This window comes from Musca autumnalis, unplaced genomic scaffold, assembly GCF_047663935.1.
Source record: "Musca autumnalis isolate F117 unplaced genomic scaffold, ASM4766393v1 scaffold_4, whole genome shotgun sequence".
NCBI classification, from domain to species: domain Eukaryota; kingdom Metazoa; phylum Arthropoda; class Insecta; order Diptera; family Muscidae; genus Musca; species Musca autumnalis.
This window is the reverse complement of record NW_027411977.1, coordinates 228391505-228418226: the sequence shown is the minus strand read 5'-3', so window position 1 is coordinate 228418226 and position 26722 is coordinate 228391505. Positions and strand designations below refer to the sequence as shown.

Genomic DNA, 26722 nt, shown 5'->3' with positions numbered 1-26722 from the left:
TTATAATAAATCAAAACAGCATATTGAAAACTACACACTTCGAGGAAATAATAAATAGAAATAATCAATTAGGAATTTGAGGCTACCAAATAACAATAGACACTAAAATTTGTTATTATTTTTATTTGATTTTTAGTCTTATTATTTATTTAGCCAATCTCATATTGTCCCCTTTCCCAATCCATGTTTACTTTAAACCTTTTTGCAGTTTAACCTCCTTTGTAAAGATTTTCTAAATCCCCTGAAATGTAAACGTGCTACTACTTTGTCTTCATTGCCTTTTATTTATGCCCTTAAATAATCGTCAAAGTCATATGTAAATGAAAAATAAGTATTTAATGAATGAATTAACCTTGTTTTTTATTCCCATTCCAAAAATCCCTACCAAAAATAACAAGAAAAGTTAAAATAATCCTCTTTTTATATGAACTTTACATTTACAAGCTGTGCTTAAGTGTCACTTGACATTCTAACAAGTTCAAAGCAGTATGCCGCATAGAAGTATGCAGCACGAATTATAATAGGTAAATGTAGGGCACTGAGAGAAATTCCATGCAAACAGTGACAACAAGAAGAGGGGCAAACAAATAATAATCACAATGGAAAAATTATACAATGAAGCTACATGGTAACATATCAAATTCTTCTCCAAAGAGGAAATTTTTTTAAGGAAAGCCTTCTTTTACATAACAAAGGGTAATTTTACTTAATGAAAGGATACTTTTACCTAAAGAAAGGGTACTTTTACTCAGTGAAAGGGTACTTTTACTGAATGAAAGTCTACTTTTACTTAAAGAAGGTTGCTTTTTCTTAAAGAAAGACTACTTTTTTTAATTAAAGGTACTTTTACTTAACGAAAGGATACGTTTACTAAATGAAATTTTTTTTACTTAATGAAAGGATAGTTTTACTTAAATAAAAAAACACTTTTGCTAAATAGCGACTTTTCATATAGAAAAGTTGCTGAATAGCGACTTTTCGTATAGAAAAGTTGCTGAATAGCTACTTTTCGTATAGGAAAGTTGCTGAATAGCGACTTTTTGTATAGAAAAGTTGCTGAATAGCGACATTTTGTATAGAAAAGTTGCTGAATAGCGACTTTCGTATAGAAAAGTTGCAGAATAGCGACTTTTCGTACAGAAAAGTTGCTGAATATCTAGTTTTCGAATAGAAGAGTAGCTGAATAGGTACTTTCGTATAGAAAAGTGCCTGAACATCTAGTTTTCGAATAGAAAGGTTGCTGAATATCTAGTTTTCGAATAGAAAAGTAGCTGAATAGGTACTTTCGTATGGAAATGTTACTGAATAGACATTTTTGGCATAAAAAAGTAGCTGAAAAGGTATTTTTGGTATAGAAAAGTAGCTGAATAGGTGTTTTTTTTTTTTTTTTTTTTTTTGTATAGATGTGCAGCTGAACAGGTATTTTTGATATATAAAAGTAATTGAATACAAAGTTTTAGTATAAAAAAGTAGCTGAATATGTATTTTTATACCCTCAGCCTTTAGGCTATGAAGGGTATATACACTTTCATACGGGCAAAATGTGCCTCATCGAAATAATGGTTTTAGACCCCAAGTATGTTTGGACGAAATGTGTTTCAGACAATTTGGAGTCAATTGAGCAATGTCCGTCCGTCTGTCTGTCTGGCTGGCTGGAGCGCACGATAACTCTCGAAGGGATGAACCGATTCGGTTCATATTTTGGCTTTCGTAATATTTTGTCCAAACTTAGTTTAAGTTCGAAGATGAGCTATATCGGTCCACTCCTTCCGGTACCTCCCCCACAAAAGTTCGAAAATGTTCGGACAATTTGTACGCACGATAACTCTTGAAGGGTGTAACCGATTTGGTCCATACTTTGCCCATCGTGGAGCGTGTACCAGACTTAGATCAGGTTTTAATATGGACTCAATCGGTCCACTCCGTCGAGTACCTCCCACACAAAATTTTGGAAAAGTTCAGTTTAGGACCATCTCTCGAATCGCTTTGATTTTTGCTTTAGCAACTTGTATTTACTGCCCTCCATACGCCGGTATAAGTTTCATCAGGGGCAAGTCCATACTTCCTGAGAAAATAGCCTGAAAGTTGCAAAAAACCCCTATGATATGTGTGAGGAGGTTGGAGGGCAATATAACTCTCGAACAGGTCTGCCGATTCGGTCCAAAGTTTGGCCTTAGTAATATTTTGTCCAAACATAGTTTAAGTTCGAAGATAAGCCATATCGGTCCACTCCTTCAGGTACCTCCCCCACAAAAGTTCAAAAATGTTCGGAAAAATTGTGCGTACGATAACTCTTGAAAAGAGTGGCCGAATTGGACCATACTTTACACATCCTAATATATCTACCAGATATAGATCAGGTTCAAATATGGACTATATTTGTCCACTCCATCCGGTACCTCCCACACAAAATTTCGGATACATGCTCACTTTAAGACCTGCTTTCGAATCGCTTTGATTTTTGTTGAAGCAACTTGCATTCGCTGCCTCAATTGCGATGGTAAAAGTTGTTTCAGGGGCAAGTCCATACTTCTTGAGCAAACATCCCTGAAGTTGTAAAAAACACCTATGGTACCATATGTAGTGGCTGGAGATCCATTCCTTTAAGTATCTCCTCCGCAAAACTTTTGATCTCTAATCCTAATCAACATTTTTGTCAGTTCAAACGCCCAAAATTTTTAAAACTCCCTAAATACATGCGTTTTTTGGGAAAAAATTGTTTCAATATACACAGGCTGAGGGTATATCTCTGTCGGCAAAGCCGACTGATACTTTTTTACTTGTTTTATATGAACTTTACATTTACAAGCTGTGCTTAAGTGTCACTTGACATTCTAACAAGTTCAAAGCAATATGCCGCCTAGAAGTATGCAGCACGATTTGTAATAGGTAAATGTAGAGCACTGAGAGAAATTCCATACAAACAGTGACAACAAGAAAAGGGGCATACAAATAATCAGGGATGTATTTTTGCATTTCATTCACAATGGAAAAATTATACAATGAAGCCGCATGGTAACGCATCGAATTCTTCTCCAAAGAGTTAGTTTCTTAAGGAAAGCCTACTTTTACATAAATAAAGTGTACTTTCACTTAGTGAAAGGGTACTTTTACTTAATTAAACGATACTTTTACTTAATGAAAGGGAACTTTTACTTAAAGAAAGCGTACTTTAACTTAATAAAAGGGTACTTTAACTTAATAAAAGGGTACTTTTACTTAAAGAAAGGGTACTTTTACTTAGTCAAAGGGTACTTTTACTTAGTCAAAGGGTACTTTTACTTAAAGAAAAGGTACTTTTACTTAAAGAAAGGGTACTTTTACTTAAAGAAAGGGTACTTTTACTTAAAGAAAGGGTACTTTTACTTAAAGAAAGGGTACTTTTACTTAAAGAAAGGGTACTTTTACTTAAAGAAAGGGTACTTTTACTTAAAGAAAGGGTACTTTTACTTAAAGAAAGGGTACTTTTACTTAAAGAAAGGGTACTTTTACTTAAAGAAAGGGTACTTTTACTTAAAGAAAGGGTACTTTTACTTAAAGAAAGGGTACTTTTAATTAAAGAAAGGGTAATTTTACTTAAAGAAAGGGTACTTTTAGTTAAAGAAAGGGTACTTTTAGTTAAAGAAAGGGTACTTTTAGTTAAAGAAAGGTTACTTTTACTTAAAGAAAGGGTACTTTTACTTAAATAAAGGGTACTTTTACTTAAATAAAGGGTACTTTTACTTAAAGAAAGGGTACTTTTACTTAAAGAAAGGGTACTTTTACTTAAAGAAAGGGTACTTTTACTTAAAGAAAGGGTACTTTTACTTAAAGAAAGGGTACTTTTACTTAAAGAAAGGGTACTTTTACTTAAAGAAAGGGTACTTTTACTTAAAGAAAGGGTACTTTTACTTAAAGAAAGGGTACTTTTACTTAAAGAAAGGGTACTTTTACTTAAAGAAAGGGTACTTTTACTTAAAGAAAGGGTACTTTTACTTAAAGAAAGGGTACTTTTACTTAAAGAAAGGGTACTTTTACTTAAAGAAAGGGTACTTTTACTTAAAGAAAGGGTACTTTTACTTAAAGAAAGGGTACTTTTACTTAAAGAAAGGGTACTTTTACTTAAAGAAAGGGTACTTTTACTTAAATAAAGGGTACTTTTACTTAAAGAAAGGGTACTTTTACTTAAAGAAAGGGTACTTTTACTTAAAGAAAGGGTACTTTTACTTAAAGAAAGGGTACTTTTACTTAAAGAAAGGGTACTTTTACTTAAAGAAAGGGTACTTTTACTTAAATAAAGGGTACTTTTACTTAAATAAAGGGTACTTTTACTTAAAGAAAGGGTACTTTTACTTAAAGAAAGGGTACTTTTACTTAAAGAAAGGGTACTTTTACTTAAAGAAAGGGTACTTTTACTTAAAGAAAGGGTACTTTTACTTAAAGAAAGGGTACTTTTACTTAAATAAAGGGTACTTTTACTTAAATAAAGGGTACTTTTACTTAAATAAAGGGTACTTTTACTTAAAGAAAGGGTACTTTTACTTAAAGAAAGGGTACTTTTACTTAAAGAAAGGGTACTTTTACTTAAAGAAAGGGTACTTTTACTTAAAGAAAGGGTACTTTTACTTAAATAAAGGGTACTTTTACTTAAATAAAGGGTACTTTTACTTAAATAAAGGGTACTTTTACTTAAAGAAAGGGTACTTTTACTTAAAGAAAGGGTACTTTTAATTAAAGAAAGGGTACTTTTAGTTAAAGAAAGGGTACTTTTAGTTAAAGAAAGGGTACTTTTACTTAAAGAAAGGTTACTTTTACTTAAAGAAAGGGTACTTTTACTTAAAGAAAGGGTACTTTTACTTAAATAAAGGGTACTTTTAGTTAAAGAAAGGGTACTTTTACTTAAAGAAAGGGTACTTTTACTTAAAGAAAAGGTACTTTTACTTAAAGAAAGGGTACTTTTACTTAAAGAAAGGGTACTTTTACTTAAAGAAAGGGTACTTTTACTTAAAGAAAGGGTACTTTTACTTAAAGAAAGGGTACTTTTACTTAAAGAAAGGGTACTTTTACTTAAAGAAAGGGTACTTTTACTTAAAGAAAGGGTACTTTTACTTAAAGAAAGGGTACTTTTACTTAAAGAAAGGGTACTTTTACTTAAAGAAAGGGTACTTTTACTTAAAGAAAGGGTACTTTTAATTAAAGAAAGGGTAATTTTACTTAAAGAAAGGGTACTTTTAGTTAAAGAAAGGGTACTTTTAGTTAAAGAAAGGGTACTTTTAGTTAAAGAAAGGTTACTTTTACTTAAAGAAAGGGTACTTTTACTTAAATAAAGGGTACTTTTACTTAAATAAAGGGTACTTTTACTTAAAGAAAGGGTACTTTTACTTAAAGAAAGGGTACTTTTACTTAAAGAAAGGGTACTTTTACTTAAAGAAAGGGTACTTTTACTTAAAGAAAGGGTACTTTTACTTAAAGAAAGGGTACTTTTACTTAAAGAAAGGGTACTTTTACTTAAAGAAAGGGTACTTTTACTTAAAGAAAGGGTACTTTTACTTAAAGAAAGGGTACTTTTACTTAAAGAAAGGGTACTTTTACTTAAAGAAAGGGTACTTTTACTTAAAGAAAGGGTACTTTTACTTAAAGAAAGGGTACTTTTACTTAAATAAAGGGTACTTTTACTTAAAGAAAGGGTACTTTTACTTAAAGAAAGGGTACTTTTACTTAAAGAAAGGGTACTTTTACTTAAAGAAAGGGTACTTTTACTTAAATAAAGGGTACTTTTACTTAAATAAAGGGTACTTTTACTTAAAGAAAGGGTACTTTTACTTAAAGAAAGGGTACTTTTACTTAAAGAAAGGGTACTTTTACTTAAAGAAAGGGTACTTTTACTTAAAGAAAGGGTACTTTTACTTAAAGAAAGGGTACTTTTACTTAAATAAAGGGTACTTTTACTTAAAGAAAGGGTACTTTTACTTAAAGAAAGGGTACTTTTACTTAAAGAAAGGGTACTTTTACTTAAAGAAAGGGTACTTTTACTTAAAGAAAGGGTACTTTTACTTAAATAAAGGGTACTTTTACTTAAATAAAGGGTACTTTTACTTAAATAAAGGGTACTTTTACTTAAAGAAAGGGTACTTTTACTTAAAGAAAGGGTACTTTTAATTAAAGAAAGGGTACTTTTAGTTAAAGAAAGGGTACTTTTAGTTAAAGAAAGGGTACTTTTACTTAAAGAAAGGTTACTTTTACTTAAAGAAAGGGTACTTTTACTTAAAGAAAGGGTACTTTTACTTAAATAAAGGGTACTTTTAGTTAAAGAAAGGGTACTTTTACTTAAAGAAAGGGTACTTTTACTTAAAGAAAGGGTACTTTTACTTAAAGAAAGGGTACTTTTACTTAAATAAAGGGTACTTTTAGTTAAAGAAAGGGTACTTTTACTTAAAGAAAGGGTACTTTTACTTAAAGAAAGGGTACTTTTACTTAAAGAAAGGGTACTTTTACTTAAAGAAAGGGTACTTTTACTTAAAGAAAGGGTACTTTTACTTAAAGAAAGGGTACTTTTACTTAAAGAAAGGGTACTTTTAATTAAAGAAAGGGTACTTTTAGTTAAAGAAAGGGTACTTTTAGTTAAAGAAAGGGTACTTTTACTTAAAGAAAGGGTACTTTTAATTAAAGAAAGGGTACTTTTAGTTAAAGAAAGGGTACTTTTAGTTAAAGAAAGGGTACTTTTACTTAAAGAAAGGTTACTTTTACTTAAAGAAAGGGTACTTTTACTTAAAGAAAGGGTACTTTTACTTAAATAAAGGGTACTTTTAGTTAAAGAAAGGGTACTTTTACTTAAAGAAAGGGTACTTTTACTTAAAGAAAGGGTACTTTTACTTAAAGAAAGGGTACTTTTACTTAAATAAAGGGTACTTTTAGTTAAAGAAAGGGTACTTTTACTTAAAGAAAGGGTACTTTTACTTAAAGAAAGGGTACTTTTACTTAAAGAAAGGGTACTTTTACTTAAAGAAAGGGTACTTTTACTTAAAGAAAGGGTACTTTTACTTAAAGAAAGGGTACTTTTACTTAAAGAAAGGGTACTTTTACTTAAAGAAAGGGTACTTTTACTTAAAGAAAGGGTACTTTTACTTAAATAAAGGGTACTTTTACTTAAAGAAAGGGTACTTTTACTTAAAGAAAGGGTACTTTTACTTAAAGAAAGGGTACTTTTACTTAAAGAAAGGGTACTTTTACTTAAAGAAAGGGTACTTTTACTTAAATAAAGGGTACTTTTACTTAAATAAAGGGTACTTTTACTTAAATAAAGGGTACTTTTACTTAAAGAAAGGGTACTTTTACTTAAAGAAAGGGTACTTTTAATTAAAGAAAGGGTACTTTTAGTTAAAGAAAGGGTACTTTTAGTTAAAGAAAGGGTACTTTTACTTAAAGAAAGGTTACTTTTACTTAAAGAAAGGGTACTTTTACTTAAAGAAAGGGTACTTTTACTTAAATAAAGGGTACTTTTAGTTAAAGAAAGGGTACTTTTACTTAAAGAAAGGGTACTTTTACTTAAAGAAAGGGTACTTTTACTTAAAGAAAGGGTACTTTTACTTAAATAAAGGGTACTTTTAGTTAAAGAAAGGGTACTTTTACTTAAAGAAAGGGTACTTTTACTTAAAGAAAGGGTACTTTTACTTAAAGAAAGGGTACTTTTACTTAAAGAAAGGGTACTTTTACTTAAAGAAAGGGTACTTTTACTTAAAGAAAGGGTACTTTTACTTAAAGAAAGGGTACTTTTAATTAAAGAAAGGGTACTTTTAGTTAAAGAAAGGGTACTTTTAGTTAAAGAAAGGGTACTTTTACTTAAAGAAAGGGTACTTTTAATTAAAGAAAGGGTACTTTTAGTTAAAGAAAGGGTACTTTTAGTTAAAGAAAGGGTACTTTTACTTAAAGAAAGGTTACTTTTACTTAAAGAAAGGGTACTTTTACTTAAAGAAAGGGTACTTTTACTTAAATAAAGGGTACTTTTAGTTAAAGAAAGGGTACTTTTACTTAAAGAAAGGGTACTTTTACTTAAAGAAAGGGTACTTTTACTTAAAGAAAGGGTACTTTTACTTAAATAAAGGGTACTTTTAGTTAAAGAAAGGGTACTTTTACTTAAAGAAAGGGTACTTTTACTTAAAGAAAGGGTACTTTTACTTAAAGAAAGGGTACTTTTACTTAAAGAAAGGGTACTTTTACTTAAAGAAAGGGTACTTTTACTTAAAGAAAGGGTACTTTTACTTAAAGAAAGGGTACTTTTACTTAAAGAAAGGGTACTTTTACTTAAAGAAAGGGTACTTTTACTTAAATAAAGGGTACTTTTACTTAAAGAAAGGGTACTTTTACTTAAAGAAAGGGTACTTTTACTTAAAGAAAGGGTACTTTTACTTAAAGAAAGGGTACTTTTACTTAAAGAAAGGGTACTTTTACTTAAATAAAGGGTACTTTTACTTAAATAAAGGGTACTTTTACTTAAATAAAGGGTACTTTTACTTAAAGAAAGGGTACTTTTACTTAAAGAAAGGGTACTTTTAATTAAAGAAAGGGTACTTTTAGTTAAAGAAAGGGTACTTTTAGTTAAAGAAAGGGTACTTTTACTTAAAGAAAGGTTACTTTTACTTAAAGAAAGGGTACTTTTACTTAAAGAAAGGGTACTTTTACTTAAATAAAGGGTACTTTTAGTTAAAGAAAGGGTACTTTTACTTAAAGAAAGGGTACTTTTACTTAAAGAAAGGGTACTTTTACTTAAAGAAAGGGTACTTTTACTTAAAGAAAGGGTACTTTTACTTAAAGAAAGGGTACTTTTACTTAAAGAAAGGGTACTTTTACTTAAAGAAAGGGTACTTTTACTTAAAGAAAGGGTACTTTTACTTAAAGAAAGGGTACTTTTACTTAAAGAAAGGGTACTTTTACTTAAAGAAAGGGTACTTTTACTTAAAGAAAGGGTACTTTTACTTAAAGAAAGGGTACTTTTACTTAAAGAAAGGGTACTTTTACTTAAAGAAAGGGTACTTTTACTTAAAGAAAGGGTACTTTTACTTAAAGAAAGGGTACTTTTACTTAAAGAAAGGGTACTTTTACTTAAAGAAAGGGTACTTTTACTTAAAGAAAGGGTACTTTTACTTAAAGAAAGGGTACTTTTACTTAAAGAAAGGGTACTTTTACTTAAAGAAAGGGTACTTTTACTTAAAGAAAGGGTACTTTTACTTAAAGAAAGGGTACTTTTACTTAAAGAAAGGGTACTTTTACTTAAAGAAATGGTACTTTTAGTTAAAGAAAGGGTACTTTTAGTTAAAGAAAGGGTACTTTTACTTAAAGAAAGGTTACTTTTACTTAAAGAAAGGGTACTTTTACTTAAAGAAAGGGTACTTTTACTTAAATAAAGGGTACTTTTACTTAAAGAAAGGTTACTTTTACTTAAAGAAAGGGTACTTTTACTTAAAGAAAGGGTACTTTTACTTAAAGAAAGGGTACTTTTACTTAAAGAAAGGGTACTTTTACTTAAAGAAAGGGTACTTTTACTTAAAGAAAGGGTACTTTTACTTAAAGAAAGGGTACTTTTACTTAAAGAAAGGGTACTTTTACTTAAAGAAAGGGTACTTTTACTTAAAGAAAGGGTACTTTTACTTAAAGAAAGGGTACTTTTACTTAAAGAAAGGGTACTTTTACTTAAAGAAAGGGTACTTTTACTTAAAGAAAGGGTACTTTTACTTAAAGAAAGGGTACTTTTACTTAAAGAAAGGGTACTTTTACTTAAAGAAAGGGTACTTTTACTTAAAGAAAGGGTACTTTTACTTAAAGAAAGGGTACTTTTACTTAAAGAAAGGGTACTTTTACTTAAAGAAAGGGTACTTTTACTTAAAGAAAGGGTACTTTTACTTAAAGAAAGGGTACTTTTACTTAAAGAAAGGGTACTTTTACTTAAAGAAAGGGTACTTTTACTTAAAGAAAGGGTACTTTTACTTAAAGAAAGGGTACTTTTACTTAAAGAAAGGGTACTTTTACTTAAAGAAAGGGTACTTTTACTTAAAGAAAGGGTACTTTTACTTAAAGAAAGGGTACTTTTACTTAAAGAAAGGGTACTTTTACTTAAAGAAAGGGTACTTTTACTTAAAGAAAGGGTACTTTTACTTAAAGAAAGGGTACTTTTACTTAAAGAAAGGGTACTTTTACTTAAAGAAAGGGTACTTTTACTTAAAGAAAGGGTACTTTTACTTAAAGAAAGGGTACTTTTACTTAAAGAAAGGGTACTTTTACTTAAAGAAAGGGTACTTTTACTTAAAGAAAGGGTACTTTTACTTAAAGAAAGGGTACTTTTACTTAAAGAAAGGGTACTTTTACTTAAAGAAAGGGTACTTTTACTTAAAGAAAGGGTACTTTTACTTAAAGAAAGGGTACTTTTACTTAAAGAAAGGGTACTTTTACTTAAAGAAAGGTTATTTTACTTAAAGAAAGGGTACTTTTACTTAAAGAAAGGGTACTTTTACTTAAAGAAAGGGTACTTTTACTTAAAGAAAGGGTACTTTTACTTAAAGAAAGGGTACTTTTACTTAAATAAAGGGTACTTTTACTTAAAGAAAGGTTACTTTTACTTAAAGAAAGGGTACTTTTACTTAAAGAAAGGGTACTTTTACTTAAATAAAGGGTACTTTTACTTAAAAAAAGGGTACTTTTACTTAAAGAAAGGGTACTTTTACTTAAATAAAGGGTACTTTTACTTAAAGAAAGGTTACTTTTACTTAAAGAAAGGGTACTTTTACTTAAAGAAAGGGTACTTTTACTTAAAGAAAGGGTACTTTTAATTAAAGAAAGGGTACTTTTACTTAAAGAAAGGGTACTTTTACTTAAAGAAAGGGTACTTTTACTTAAAGAAAGGGTACTTTTACTTAAAGAAAGGGTACTTTTACTTAAAGAAAGGGTACTTTTACTTAAAGAAAGGGTACTTTTACTTAAAGAAAGGGTACTTTTACTTAAAGAAAGGGTACTTTTAATTAAAGAAAGGGTACTTTTACTTAAAGAAAGGGTACTTTTACTTAAAGAAAGGGTACTTTTACTTAAAGAAAGGGTACTTTTACTTAAAGAAAGGGTACTTTTACTTAAAGAAAGGGTACTTTTACTTAAAGAAAGGGTACTTTTACTTAAAGAAAGGGTACTTTTACTTAAAGAAAGGGTACTTTTACTTAAAGAAAGGGTACTTTTACTTAAAGAAAGGGTACTTTTACTTAAAGAAAGGGTACTTTTACTTAAAGAAAGGGTACTTTTACTTAAAGAAAGGGTACTTTTACTTAAAGAAAGGGTACTTTTACTTAAAGAAAGGGTACTTTTACTTAAAGAAAGGGTACTTTTACTTAAAGAAAGGGTACTTTTACTTAAATAAAGGGTACTTTTACTTAAAGAAAGGTTACTTTTACTTAAAGAAAGGGTACTTTTACTTAAAGAAAGGGTACTTTTACTTAAAGAAAGGGTACTTTTACTTAAAGAAAGGGTACTTTTACTTAAAGAAAGGGTACTTTTACTTAAAGAAAAGATACTTTTACTTAAAGAAAGGGTACTTTTACTTAAAGAAAGGGTACTTTTACTTAAATAAAGGGTACTTTTACTTAAAGAAAGGTTACTTTTACTTAAAGAAAGGGTACTTTTACTTAAAGAAAGGGTACTTTTACTTAAAGAAAGGGTACTTTTAATTAAAGAAAGGGTACTTTTACTTAAAGAAAGGGTACTTTTACTTAAAGAAAGGGTACTTTTAATTAAAGAAAGGGTACTTTTAATTAAAGAAAGGGTACTTTTAATTAAAGAAAGGGTACTTTTAATTAAAGAAAGGGTACTTTTAGTTAAAGAAAGGGTACTTTTAGTTAAAGAAAGGGTACTTTTACTTAAAGAAAGGGTACTTTTACTTAAAGAAAGGGTACTTTTACTTAAAGAAAGGGTACTTTTACTTAAAGAAAGGGTACTTTTACTTAAAGAAAGGGTACTTTTACTTAAAGAAAGGGTACTTTTAATTAAAGAAAGGGTACTTTTAATTAAAGAAAGGGTACTTTTAATTAAAGAAAGGGTACTTTTACTTAAAGAAAGGGTACTTTTAGTTAAAGAAAGGGTACTTTTACTTAAAGAAAGGTTACTTTTACTTAAAGAAAGGGTACTTTTACTTAAAGAAAGGGTACTTTTACTTAAAGAAAGGGTACTTTTACTTAAAGAAAGGGTACTTTTACTTAAAGAAAGGTTACTTTTACTTAAAGAAAGGGTACTTTTACTTAAAGAAAGGGTACTTTTACTTAAAGAAAGGGTACTTTTACTTAAAGAAAGGGTACTTTTACTTAAATAAAGGGTACTTTTACTTAAAGAAAGGGTACTTTTACTTAAAGAAAGGGTACTTTTACTTAAAGAAAGGGTACTTTTACTTAAAGAAAGGGTACTTTTACTTAAAGAAAGGTTACTTTTACTTAAAGAAAGGGTACTTTTACTTAAAGAAAGGGTACTTTTACTTAAAGAAAGGGTACTTTTACTTAAAGAAAGGGTACTTTTACTTAAATAAAGGGTACTTTTACTTAAAGAAAGGGTACTTTTACTTAAATAAAGGGTACTTTTACTTAAAGAAAGGGTACTTTTACTTAAAGAAAGGGTACTTTTACTTAAAGAAAGGGTACTTTTACTTAAAGAAAGGGTACTTTTAATTAAAGAAAGGGTACTTTTAATTAAAGAAAGGGTACTTTTAATTAAAGAAAGGGTACTTTTACTTAAAGAAAGGGTACTTTTAGTTAAAGAAAGGGTACTTTTACTTAAAGAAAGGTTACTTTTACTTAAAGAAAGGGTACTTTTACTTAAAGAAAGGGTACTTTTACTTAAAGAAAGGGTACTTTTACTTAAAGAAAGGGTACTTTTACTTAAAGAAAGGGTACTTTTACTTAAAGAAAGGTTACTTTTACTTAAAGAAAGGGTACTTTTACTTAAAGAAAGGGTACTTTTACTTAAAGAAAGGGTACTTTTACTTAAAGAAAGGGTACTTTTACTTAAATAAAGGGTACTTTTACTTAAAGAAAGGGTACTTTTACTTAAAGAAAGGGTACTTTTACTTAAAGAAAGGGTACTTTTACTTAAAGAAAGGGTACTTTTACTTAAAGAAAGGTTACTTTTACTTAAAGAAAGGGTACTTTTACTTAAAGAAAGGGTACTTTTACTTAAAGAAAGGGTACTTTTACTTAAAGAAAGGGTACTTTTACTTAAATAAAGGGTACTTTTACTTAAAGAAAGGGTACTTTTACTTAAATAAAGGGTACTTTTACTTAAAGAAAGGGTACTTTTACTTAAAGAAAGGGTACTTTTACTTAAAGAAAGGGTACTTTTACTTAAAGAAAGGGTACTTTTACTTAAAGAAAGGGTACTTTTACTTAAAGAAAGGGTACTTTTACTTAAAGAAAGGTTACTTTTACTTAAAGAAAGGGTACTTTTACTTAAAGAAAGGGTACTTTTACTTAAAGAAAGGGTACTTTTACTTAAAGAAAGGGTACTTTTACTTAAAGAAAGGGTACTTTTACTTAAAGAAAGGGTACTTTTACTTAAAGAAAGGGTACTTTTACTTAAAGAAAGGGTACTTTTACTTAAAGAAAGGGTACTTTTACTTAAAGAAAGGGTACTTTTACTTAAAGAAAGGGTACTTTTACTTAAAGAAAGGGTACTTTTACTTAAAGAAAGGGTACTTTTACTTAAAGAAAGGGTACTTTTACTTAAAGAAAGGGTACTTTTACTTAAATAAAGGGTACTTTTACTTAAAGAAAGGGTACTTTTACTTAAAGAAAGGGTACTTTTACTTAAAGAAAGGGTACTTTTACTTAAAGAAAGGGTACTTTTACTTAAAGAAAGGGTACTTTTACTTAAAGAAAGGGTACTTTTACTTAAAGAAAGGGTACTTTTACTTAAAGAAAGGGTACTTTTACTTAAAGAAAGGGTACTTTTACTTAAAGAAAGGGTACTTTTACTTAAAGAAAGGTTACTTTTACTTAAAGAAAGGGTACTTTTACTTAAAGAAAGGGTACTTTTACTTAAAGAAAGGGTACTTTTACTTAAAGAAAGGGTACTTTTACTTAAAGAAAGGGTACTTTTACTTAAAGAAAGGGTACTTTTACTTAAAGAAAGGGTACTTTTACTTAAAGAAAGGGTACTTTTACTTAAAGAAAGGGTACTTTTACTTAAAGAAAGGGTACTTTTACTTAAAGAAAGGGTACTTTTACTTAAAGAAAGGGTACTTTTACTTAAAGAAAGGGTACTTTTACTTAAAGAAAGGGTACTTTTACTTAAAGAAAGGGTACTTTTACTTAAAGAAAGGGTACTTTTACTTAAAGAAAGGGTACTTTTACTTAAATAAAGGGTACTTTTACTTAAAGAAAGGTTACTTTTACTTAAAGAAAGGGTACTTTTACTTAAAGAAAGGGTACTTTTACTTAAATAAAGGGTACTTTTACTTAAAGAAAGGGTACTTTTACTTAAAGAAAGGGTACTTTTACTTAAAGAAAGGATACTTTTACTTAAAGAAAGGGTACTTTTACTTAAAGAAAGGGTACTTTTACTTAAAGAAAGGGTACTTTTACTTAAATAAAGGGTACTTTTACTTAAAGAAAGGTTACTTTTACTTAAAGAAGGGGTACTTTTACTTAAAGAAAGGGTACTTTTACTTAAAGAAAGGGTACTTTTAATTAAAGAAAGGGTACTTTTACTTAAAGAAAGGGTACTTTTACTTAAAGAAAGGGTACTTTTACTTAAAGAAAGGGTACTTTTACTTAAAGAAAGGGTACTTTTACTTAAAGAAAGGGTACTTTTACTTAAAGAAAGGGTACTTTTACTTAAAGAAAGGGTACTTTTACTTAAAGAAAGGGTACTTTTACTTAAAGAAAGGGTACTTTTACTTAAATAAAGGGTACTTTTACTTAAAGAAAGGTTACTTTTACTTAAAGAAAGGGTACTTTTACTTAAAGAAAGGGTACTTTTACTTAAATAAAGGGTACTTTTACTTAAAGAAAGGGTACTTTTACTTAAAGAAAGGGTACTTTTACTTAAATAAAGGGTACTTTTACTTAAATAAAGGGTACTTTTACTTAAAGAAAGGGTACTTTTACTTAAATAAAGGGTACTTTTACTTAAAGAAAGGGTACTTTTACTTAAAGAAAGGGTACTTTTACTTAAAGAAAGGGTACTTTTACTTAAAGAAAGGGTACTTTTACTTAAAGAAAGGGTACTTTTAATTAAAGAAAGGGTACTTTTACTTAAAGAAAGGGTACTTTTACTTAAAGAAAGGGTACTTTTAATTAAAGAAAGGGTACTTTTAATTAAAGAAAGGGTACTTTTAATTAAAGAAAGGGTACTTTTAATTAAAGAAAGGGTACTTTTACTTAAAGAAAGGGTACTTTTAGTTAAAGAAAGGGTACTTTTACTTAAAGAAAGGGTACTTTTACTTAAAGAAAGGGTACTTTTACTTAAAGAAAGGGTACTTTTACTTAAAGAAAGGGTACTTTTACTTAAAGAAAGGGTACTTTTACTTAAAGAAAGGGTACTTTTACTTAAAGAAAGGGTACTTTTACTTAAAGAAAGGATACTTTTACTTAAAGAAAGGGTACTTTTACTTAAAGAAAGGGTACTTTTACTTAAAGAAAGGGTACTTTTACTTAAAGAAAGGGTACTTTTACTTAAAGAAAGGGTACTTTTACTTAAAGAAAGGGTACTTTTACTTAAAGAAAGGGTACTTTTACTTAAAGAAAGGGTACTTTTACTTAAAGAAAGGGTACTTTTACTTAAAGAAAGGGTACTTTTACTTAAAGAAAGGGTACTTTTACTTAAAGAAAGGGTACTTTTACTTAAAGAAAGGGTACTTTTACTTAAAGAAAGGGTACTTTTACTTAAAGAAAGGCTACTTTTACTTAATAAAAGGGTTCATTTACTTAACGAAAGGATACATTTACTAAATGAAAGGTTTTTTACTTAATGAAAGTGTACTTTTACTTAAATAAAGAGCACTTTTACACAAAGAAATTACACTTTTACTTAATGAAAGGGTACTTTTGCTTAAAGAAACTGTACTTTTACTTAAAGAAAGGGTTTCGTATAGAAAACTTGCTGAATATCAGGTTTTGTATAGGCAACTTGCTGATTGGGTACTTTTGGCATAGAAAAGTTGCTGAATATCTGGTTTTAAAATAGAAAATTGGCTGAATAGGTACTTTCGTATAGAAATGTTGCTGAATAGGCATTTTTGGTATAAATAAGTAGCTGAATAGGTATTTTTGGTATAAAAAAAGCAGCTGAATATATATTTTTCGTATAGAAATGCAGCTGAATACATATTTTTGGTATACAAATGTAGCTGAATATGTATTTTTGGTATAAAATAGTGGCTGAAAATATACTATTCGTATAGAAAATTAGCCGAATATTGATTTTTGTGTTGGAAAGTAACTGAATAGGTAATTTTGATACAAAACAGAAGCTGAATATGTACTTTTGATATAAAAAAGTAGCTGAATATATATTATTGGTATAAAATGGTAGCCGAATAGGTTTCTTTGTTATAAAAAGAAGCAGAATACGTATTTTTTGGAATACAAAAGTAGCTGAATAGGTATTTTTGGAACAAAAAAGTAGCTGAATAAGTATTATTGGTATAAAAAAGAAGCTGAGTGAGTATTTTCGGTATAAAAAAGTTGATAAATATTTATTTTGGTATAAAAAAGTAGTTGAATACAAATTTTTAGTATAAAAAGTAGACGAATAAGATTTTTTGGTATAAACAAGTAAAAAAGTATCAGTCGGCTTTGCCGACAGAGATAGATATACCCTCAGCCTGTGTGAAGTAACCCTAAAGAGAAGATCGATATGGACCATTTTGGAAGTTAAACTACATTTGGATAAAATATTAGGAGATCTTTAGATACCCTTGGACCAAATCGGTATGCCCGTTTTAGAGATATAGTGCGTACCATTTTAGTGACATTTTTTTTAACTTTTGTGGTGGAGGTAAAATATTACGATGGCCAAACTTTAGACCGAATCGGCAGATCCGTTCGAAACTTGCCGTCCGCTCCAGCTACTGACGTCGTAGGGGTTTTACAGCTTTCGGGTCATTTTCTCAGGAACTATAGGCTTGCCTCTGAAAAAACTTGTTCCGTCGTAATGGGGACAACGAATACAAATAGCTACGACAGAAATCAAAGGGATTCGAGAGCAGCTCTTAAACTGCACTTTTCGGAAATTTTGTGTGGCAGGCTCCCGAAGGAGTTGACATATATATTATTCGAACCTAATCTATGTCTCGTAGAAATATTACGATGTGCACAGTATGGACCAACTCGGTTACTACCTTCGAGAGTTACCGTGCACACCATTTTAGCGAAAAACTTAGAACTTTTGTGAGGGAGGTACCAGAATGAGTGGACCGATTTCCTCAGGAAGTATAGACTTGCCCCTGATGAAACATGTACCGTCGTATGGGGGAAGTGAATACAAGTTGTTGCAACAAAAATCAGAACAATTCGAGAGCAGGCCCTAAACTGATCTTATCCGAAATTTTGTGTGGGAGGTACCCGAAGGAGTGTGCCGATTGGGTCCATATTGGAACCTCATCTAAGTCTGGTAGAAATTTCACGATGTGCAAAGTATGGACTAAAACGGTTACTCCCTTCAAGAGTTAGCATGCCCACAAATTTTCCGAACATTTTGGAACCTTTGTGGGGGAGGTACCGGAAGGAGTGGACCGATATAGACCATCTTCGAACTTAAACTAAGTTTGGGTAAAATATTACGAAAGCCAAAATTTTAACCGAATCGGTTTATCCCTTCGAGAGTTATCGTGCGCTCCAGCCAGCCAGACAGACGGACGGACATTGCAAAATCAACTCCAAATTGTCTGAAACACATTTCGTCCAAACATACATACCATTATTTCGATGAGCCTAAAGGCTGAGGGTATAAAAAGTAGGTGAATACAAACTTTTGGTATAAAAAAGTAGATGAATAAGATTTTTTGGTATAAAAAACTAGCATAGTTGGTATTTTTGGTATAAAAAAGTAGCTGAATAGATATTTTTGGTGTAAAAATGAAGCTGAATATCGTCACCAAAAATGCCCGAAGACGAAACCTACACGCAAATCGAACTCGTTTTTTGATGGGATCTGATACATAAAGTAAAAATACATGGTCTGGCAAAATTTCAAGCTTCTACGTTCAAAAACAACGATCCTATTCAGGAAATTGCATTTCGGAAAATGCGTTGATATTGCAGATTTTGTTGTAATGACGGATCCCAAAACCAAGCGTTTCCGCTGTTTTGGTTTCATTTATAACTCCCATTCGTATAGGATTGATAATAACCCGAATACTCGCCCTCGTAAGAATTATATTCCATAAAACAGTTTTTAATTTTTTTTGCTTCTCCTGTAAAGTTTTGATTTTGTGGGCTACGTCTTCGGGCAGTTATGGTGACGATATGTATTTTTGGTATAGCAAAAGATCAGTAGGTACTATTCGTATAGAAATTAGCCGAATAAAGATTTTTGTATCGAAAAGTAGCTGAATTGGTAGTCCCGGTCCACACTAGAGTGATTTCATCGAACAAATTTCATGAAATTATGTGTCCCTAGATCATAGTAGAGTAACATCACGAAATTGCTGTAGTGAGGAACTCAATTTAAGCACGCCTAAGTTCATGAAATTTTTTCAATGAAATCAATCAAGTTGCTGAATAGGTATTTTTCGTATAGAAAAGTAACCGAAGAGGTATTTTTATTATAGAAAAGTAGCTGAATAGGCATTTTTCATTTTTGTACAAAAAAACTTGCCGAGTAGCCTCTCTTCGCATAGCCCCAGCACACGGCGAAATAAAATTCTGCGCTCTTACGTCGAGTAAAGGCCTCGACACATAAGAAGCATGTCATTCTTGCAGAAGTCATATCTGATAAAAAACCAACGACCAAGTTCTTCCTAATAAAAATATTTCAGAATCACATTTGAATTAGGTCGAACTTGGTATTTAGTCTTTTATCAGATACTAGCAAAGTGCCCGCTACTTCGTATGCGGAAAGGATATAAAAAACATATAAACAATATATAATATGGAAATGCCGAGCACTGAAAATTAACAGCGAGACCAACATTGCACAGCAATACTCTAAATCCAAAAAATACCGATTCCAGCACTGTCCCTACACCCAATAGTTCGATTTTCCAAAACTGCCTCAATCCTTCACTGGTATAATTAATTAATTACTGGTGAAATCTTAATTCCAATAACAGGATTCGTGCCCATAAGTTCGAATTTCCAAAACTACCTTCATGTCTCAATCCTATACTCCAACCGTAGTCTTACCAAATTCACCTGTACCAAATTTAGTAATTTTCGTACCCATAAGTACGAATTTCCAAAACTACCTTAATCCTATACTCCAACAGTAATCTCAATTCTAATTTCAAGGTTTCCAGATTCCAAATCCCAATTGTACCAAATTTAGTACTTTTCGTTCCCATAAGTACGAATTTCCAAAACTACCACAATCCTACACTCCAACAGAAATCTCAATAACACATTTCAGGATTCTAGGTCTATCCGTTCACCCAAATCCAAATTATACCAAAAGTATTGCTTTTCGTATCCCTAAGTACGAATTTCCAAAACTAACTCCATCTTACACCCCAACAGCAAGCTTAATTTTAAATGTCATTATTCCAGCTCTGTTCGTTCACCCAAATCCAAATTTGGTACTTTTTGTACTCATAAATACGAATTTTCAAAACTACTTCCATTTTACACTCCAAATGTAGCCTACGAAGTACGAATTTCCAAATTATCTCAATCCCATACTCTAACATCAATGTTAATTCGAAATTTCAGGGCTCTATCCGTTCACCCTAAATCCAAATTTAGTTCCACTTAGTACTTTTCGTAAACTTAAGTACAAATTTTCAAAACAACTTCCATTCTACAATCCAACAGTAGCCAGTCTTATACTCCAGCAGCAAATTTTATTCCAAATTTCAGAAATTCAGCTCTATCCGCTGACCCAAATCTTAATTGTACGAAATTTATTACTTTTCGTAACCCATAAGAACGAATTTCCAAATTGTCTCCATACTACAACATCAATCTTAATTCAAAATTTCAGGATTCCAGCTCTATCCGTTCGCCCAAATCGTAATTCTACCAAATTTAGTACCATTTAGTACCTCTCGTACCCATAAGTACGAATTTTCAAAACTACTTCCATTCTACTCTCTAACATCAGCCTTAATACAAATTTCAGGATTCCAGCTCTATCAGTTCGCCTAAATTATAATTGTACCAATTTTAGTATCATTTAGTACTTTTCGTACCCATAAGTACGAATTTTCAAAACTACTTCCGTTCTACTCTCCAGCTCCATCCGTTCACCCAAATCGTAATTGTACCAAATTTAGTACCATTTAGTACTTCTCGTACCCATAAGTACGAATTTTCAAAACTACTTCCATTCTACCCTCCAACTGCAGCCTTAATTCAAAATTTCCGGACTCCAGCTCTATCCGCTCAACCTAAATCCAAATTGTACAAAATGTAGTACCATTTAGTAAGTCCATATTTATATTAGGCAATTTTCCTTTCGGCAATTGTTAGTTTGAAGGTGAGAGAGGTGAGGCATATGGTAACCTTTTGCCTCTCAACACCCTCTCTCACCGACAAACTGACAATTGCTTCAAAGAAAATTGCCTAATGTAAATGTGGACTACTTGTCGTACTCAAAAGTACGAATTTTCAAAACTACTTCCATTCTACTCTCTAACAGCAGCCTTAACTCAAATTTCAGGATTCCAGCTCTATCCGTTCGCCCAAATTGTAATTGTACCAAATTTAGAACCATTTAGTACTTTGCGTACCCATAAGTACGAATTTTCAAAACTGCTTCCCTTCTACTCTCTAATTCAAGTTTCAGGATCCCAGCTCTATCCGTTCGCCTAAATTATAATTGTACCAATTTTAGTATCATTTAGTACTTTTCGTACCCATAAGTACGAATTTTCAAAACTACTTCCATTCTACCCTCCAACTGCAGTCTTAATTCAAAATTTCCGGATTCCAGCTCTATCCGCTCAACCTAAATCCAAATTGTACAAAATGTAGTACCATTTAGTAAGTCCATATTTATATTAGGCAATTTTCCTTTTGGCAATTGTCAGTTTGAAGGTGAGAGAGGTGAGGCATATGGTAACCCTTTGCCTCTCAACACCCTCTCTCACCGACAAACTGACAATTGCTTCAAGGAAAATTGCCTAATGTAAATATGGACTACTTGTCATACTCATAAGTACGAATTATCAAAACTACTTCCATTCTACTCTCTAACAGCAGCCTTAACCCAAATTTCAGGATTCCAGCTCTATCCGTTCGCTCAAATCATTATTGTACCAAATTTAGTACCATTTAGTACTTTTCGTACACATGTGTACACTTTTCCTAAACCACCTCCTTATGTCAACTGTACCTTTTAACCTTGATTCTCACACCAAATTTCAACCTATAACCTTTATTCGTTCACAAAGTACGAATTGGCACCAAATTTAGTACACTTTAGTACTTTTCGTACACTTATAGTTCGAATTTCTAAAAACCCTTTAGTGCATCTTTCCTACACTCCATCAGTAACCTTCATTCCAAATTTCAAAGTTCTAGCTCTACCGGTTCGCCAAATACAAACGGTACCATATTTAGTACCTTTTAGTACTTTTCGTACCCTTCCGGTTCGAATTTCCAAAAACCCAGCCTTATCTGACCCCTTCGGACCAAGAGTGATCCACACCCAAAATTTCAGGATTCTAGCTTCAGCCGTTTCGTCTGGGCGTTGATGAATCAATCAGTCAGTCAGTCAGTGAATCAGTCACTCTACTCTTTTATTAATATAGATGACTTCAGCAAGAATAGCTCTGTTCCTTTACGTGCAAGAATCTTCAAGTTTTACCACTTTTTACTCGAAAAGCGTTCCTTTACTTCTGACACCATACAATTCATATGAGAGCAGTTCACAACTTTTGCTACTTTTGCCGGATTTACCATTTTCAAAAGTAAAGGAACAGACCAAATGTCATGCTTCTTGTGTGTCGAAGCCTTTAACGGCTGAGTACATAAGCTGCCTTGCCTGCTTACCTTGCTTCCTTCTGATAAAAGAATAAAAAAGAAAAGGGCAACCCAGTTCGAAATTTGCTCGGCCTTCTTTATTCTTTTATTTTTATTATGCCAGAAATGAAGCAGGAAAGCAAGGCAATCACGCAAGGCAGCATATGTACGCAGGCCTTTACTCTAATTAGAGTAATTTTATTAAAATGCTGTAGTGGGTAACTCGATTTAAGAACCCCTATAAAATGGGAAAGTTTTTAGTGCAAGATTCAGCGTGAGGCATAAGACATCGAAAACTTGCCGAATACACGTTTTATTACAAAAAAAAATTGCCAAGTAGAACGGTTTCATATTTTTACTAATCAAAACAAATAATAGCCTATAAGTATTCTATCCACAGTCTATAATTCTATCATTTTTTGTTAATATGCCTAAAGAAGAACAATAAGATATATTCCATATATTCAGGGATGCTGCTCTGAGGTAAAGGCGCTACAGACCATAGATCTGTAGCAATTTTTACCTCGGAACTGTTGACATTCCAGCTTAAACAATGGTTTTTGTACGTCAAAATTCACCACATGAAGCGGGAAACCCACTAACTTGACATTCCTTGCAAAAAATTAACTTTTATGCTTGGTTTACATTTACGAAATCCACTCGATTTCAACTGTCAAATCCATAGGTTAAACGTCAAATGAAGTCCAGATGAGATTTCAGTTGACGTTTGAGCTATGGAATTGACAGTTGAAATCGAGTGGATTTCGTAAATGTAAACCAAGCATTACACATCATTCACAATAGCAATTGATATGACCAGTAGTGGGATTCTGTACCTCATTTTTGCTGTTACCGACAAAAATCGGTAAAAAGTTGCATCACTGTTTGTGTCAGTAGAGGCTAGCGACTACTTTTTATTCATCGTTAACTTACCGAAAATTTTCGTTAGTTATCGAAATTATAAGCATTTTAATTTTACCGACAATTATCGATAACAGCAAAAATGAGTTATAGAATCCTACTACACAAGTGGGATTCTGTAAAGGTGTGAACAGAATGAAATACGCCGCTTTTTCACGCTCAGTTTCATGTAAAAGATTAAAGGCCAAGTACTACCTAATTCAAATGCTGCCTAATTCATTTGAATTGGGTAGTACTTGGCCTTTAATCATTTACATGAAACTGAGCGTGAAAAAGCGGCGTATTTCATTAGCTCTGTTCCTTTACGTGCAAGAATCTTCAAGTTTTACAACTTTTCACTCCAAAAGCGTTCCTTTACTTCAGACACCATACAATTCATATGGAAGCAGATTACAACTTTTGCTACTTTTGTCGGTTTTACCACTTTCAAAAGTAAAGGAACAGACCAATTGTGTTTCTACCTTAACTCATTTTTGCTGTTATCGATAATTGTCGGTAAAATTGAAATACTTATAATTTCGATAATTAACGAAAATTTTCGGTAAGTTAACGATGAATAAAAAGTAGTCGCTAGCCTCTACCGACACAAACAGTGATGCCAACTTTTCTTTATGTTTTAGTCATAATTTTGCGATTTAATTTTACCGATTTTTGTCGGTAACAGCAAAAATGAGTTACAGAATCCCACTACAGAACTGGATTATGCTGCCTGGCCACCTGTCAGATTAATGAGAATTTTCTTTAAAAAATGAATAGTTGATGGATGAAACTGATGACTGGAATTATGGTAAAGATAAAATTATATCAAACGGGTAATTTTTCCTTTTGTTCTAGAAAATTGTTCTTTAATTAATGAAAACTGTACATTTCCTTAAAAAGCTGCCTTTACTAGGCGTTTACACCAGACAGTTTGTCTTCAAATACAACTCTAATTTACTAACACATGCATACATTTGTCGTTTGTCTCTCAGCTGTCCATCAGTTTTTCACAGACAGCCGGGTTGACAAATTTTTGACATTTTTGTGAAAAAGAAGTGAGATGATAATTCAAATGTGCTGAAAACAAAAGAATATGTACAAAACAAAATATGTGAACGGAAAACAAAAAGAAATCGGTGATTTTCATTCATAATTTTACAACTGTTTTCGCAGTTGTCTGGACGCCTACGTCACACAGGCAAGTTGTGGGATTTTGACAATCAATACATGAAGTCAACTATCCTGTCATTTGTAAACGCAGGGTTACTTAAGAAGAGGTTACTTTTTGGTTAAATATAGTGTACCCTTACTTAAGAAAATGTGCTTGAGAAGAACAATTGGAGACATTAGGCCTGTTCGATAACTTCGCAAGAAAAATATTTGCAAATTCTTGAAACTCCTTCAAAGTTTGTACAAACTTTTGAGTTATCGTACGGACCTATTCTGAAGCAAAAATTTAAACGAATGCCTAGAATTGGGTGAAGTTGTAAGAACACAAGTCAAATTCATCCAAGTTTTCTTTGAAAATGGATATTTTGATAAATGAAAATTATGATTTAGTATTGGAAACTTGCTAAAAAACAGTGTTTCGCATATTTAACATGTAGAGTAGAATGTTTTCGTATAGAAACTTCCTGAATAACATATTTCCATATAAGAAACTTGCTGACTGGCATATTTCCATACAAAAACTTCCTGAATATTATGCGCCTGTGTTGAAGTCTTTCTGATTATCAAATGTTTGAATTGAAATTTCTTAGAATATCACATTTTCCTATTGAAATGTTGGTGAATATCAAGATTTCCCCTACAAAACCTGCTCAATATCATGTTTTCATAATGAAACATCAAAGAATTTTTTGTGAAATATAAACAATTTGCACACTTCACTTAATTTTTAATAAATTTGTGATAATTATTTATTAGTCAAGAAATATTCTTGAGAATTTGAAAAGTGCTAATAAATGTTACGGTTCTTAAAATTAGCAAAAAATGTTATTTTTTAAGAAAATTTGATTTGTTTAAATTAAAGTTTTGTTGTTATGTAGCACATTTTTTATATTAGCATGTGTCAAATTAGAGGGGTTTTTATGGCTTTAATGTTTTTATGTCTATAATACTTTTATTTGTTTATTAACTTAATTATATAGAAGGTGTTAAATAGAGCATTCAAGAGCAAATAAACTACTTATGGACTTCAAAGAGAAGAGGCAATGTAAATAAATTATAAATTTCTAATAGGCAAATAAACAAAATAAAGAAAACGAAATAAATGCTAATAATTGTTGAATTAGAGAGAAGAATTTGTTTTGAGGAAAACAAATTTTGAAATCTATTTTAAATTTATTAGATTAGTTACCTGACTTAACAGCCTGTTTCACTATGTCGAGCGAAAATGAAAACGAAAGAAAAGCAACTAAACCAGTGTATGATTTTTAAATTTTGTAGTTTTAAAGCAAACACAAAAAGTCAATATTGCCATGAAAACTAAAGTTTAGGTGTTTTTCGTTCGCAATCATTTTCTTTCGACATAGTGAAACATGCTCTTAATTTTAGAAAAAATATATTTATATTTTCTATTTAATAAAATTTATAATTATTTTCTATTAATTGACTTTTTTGTTATTTTCTCTTTTTTCAGGGCGCCACATATCTTCTTCGCCCAGCCTGTATCACAGTTCATCGACAATATTTTCCAATTACCATGATATACTACTAATCACCTGTTTGTATCTATTAATTAGACAATTGTATTTCTAAGGCACATACATAGATGAACAATTCCAAAACCCCCTCAATCCACGAAGAGAAAACAAAAAAACCACTACTGTCAAAGTATTTATTTAGTTGTTAAATATTCTATTGAAGAAAAAATTATTTTATTTAGCAGTGCTAAAACGTGTTAATTAACTACATATTTATAAACTAGTCATGACGTTACGAAATGTATGTAATATGTGTGTGTTTTATATTGCTATATATTTTATTTGTTGTTTAATAACTATCTATGAAAGGCTATAGGGAGTATGACAAACAAAATGGTTACAAATGCAGAGACAGGTGCAACATTTATTAAAATGAAATATAGTAATTTTTATTATCTCAATCAGCCGCCATAGTCTGCTTCTAAACAAATAAACACCTCCATTTTAAGTTTTTTATACAGCTTACCTGTATAGTTTTTTTTTTGTTATTATTTAATATACGTATTTTTTGTGCATAATATTGTTTGTAAGCTAATTACATACTTATTACCATTATAATTCCTCATATGTGTCCATATATAAAATAATTTATGTATAATTGTAATATTTTGTTTAATTGTTTTTAGTTTTTAAAACATAACCTTTTAAATCAAAAACAAAAACGAAACCACAAAACTGCAAATGAAATCAAAGTATATGAAAAATACAATTACTTAATAATAACACAGTGCTACAGCATTTCTAAAAAAATATACTTTAAAAGTTATTTTTACTATTCAAAGCAAAATATCTCCTTAAAGTATGCTATGTTTTTTGTAATGTGTATAAAGAAGAAATGTGATAGTCATTCCGTTGCAAAAATGTAAACAAAATAGTGAATATTCATCATATTTACATATCATTCACAATAGTAATTGAAATATGCCAAGAATTGAATGAAGTTACCAGGCCACATGCTAGATTTATGAAAGTTTTCTTTAAAAATGGAAATTTTGATCA

General features: G+C 30.8%; 1 protein-coding gene across 7 annotated transcripts in view; it reads left to right on the top strand.

The window, feature by feature from the left end:
• LOC141402641 (uncharacterized) overlaps positions 1–26405 on the top strand; it is a 95691-nt gene extending 69286 nt beyond the window's left edge. For all 7 annotated transcript variants that reach the window (XM_073984337.1, XM_073984338.1, XM_073984333.1 and 4 more), the window contains exon 5: positions 25660–26405. In XM_073984337.1, coding sequence (XP_073840438.1) covers positions 25660–25778 — 119 coding nt within the window. In that variant the 3' untranslated portion in view covers positions 25779–26405. The remainder of the gene's footprint in view (positions 1–25659) is intronic.
• The last annotated feature ends 317 nt before the right edge of the window (positions 26406–26722 follow it).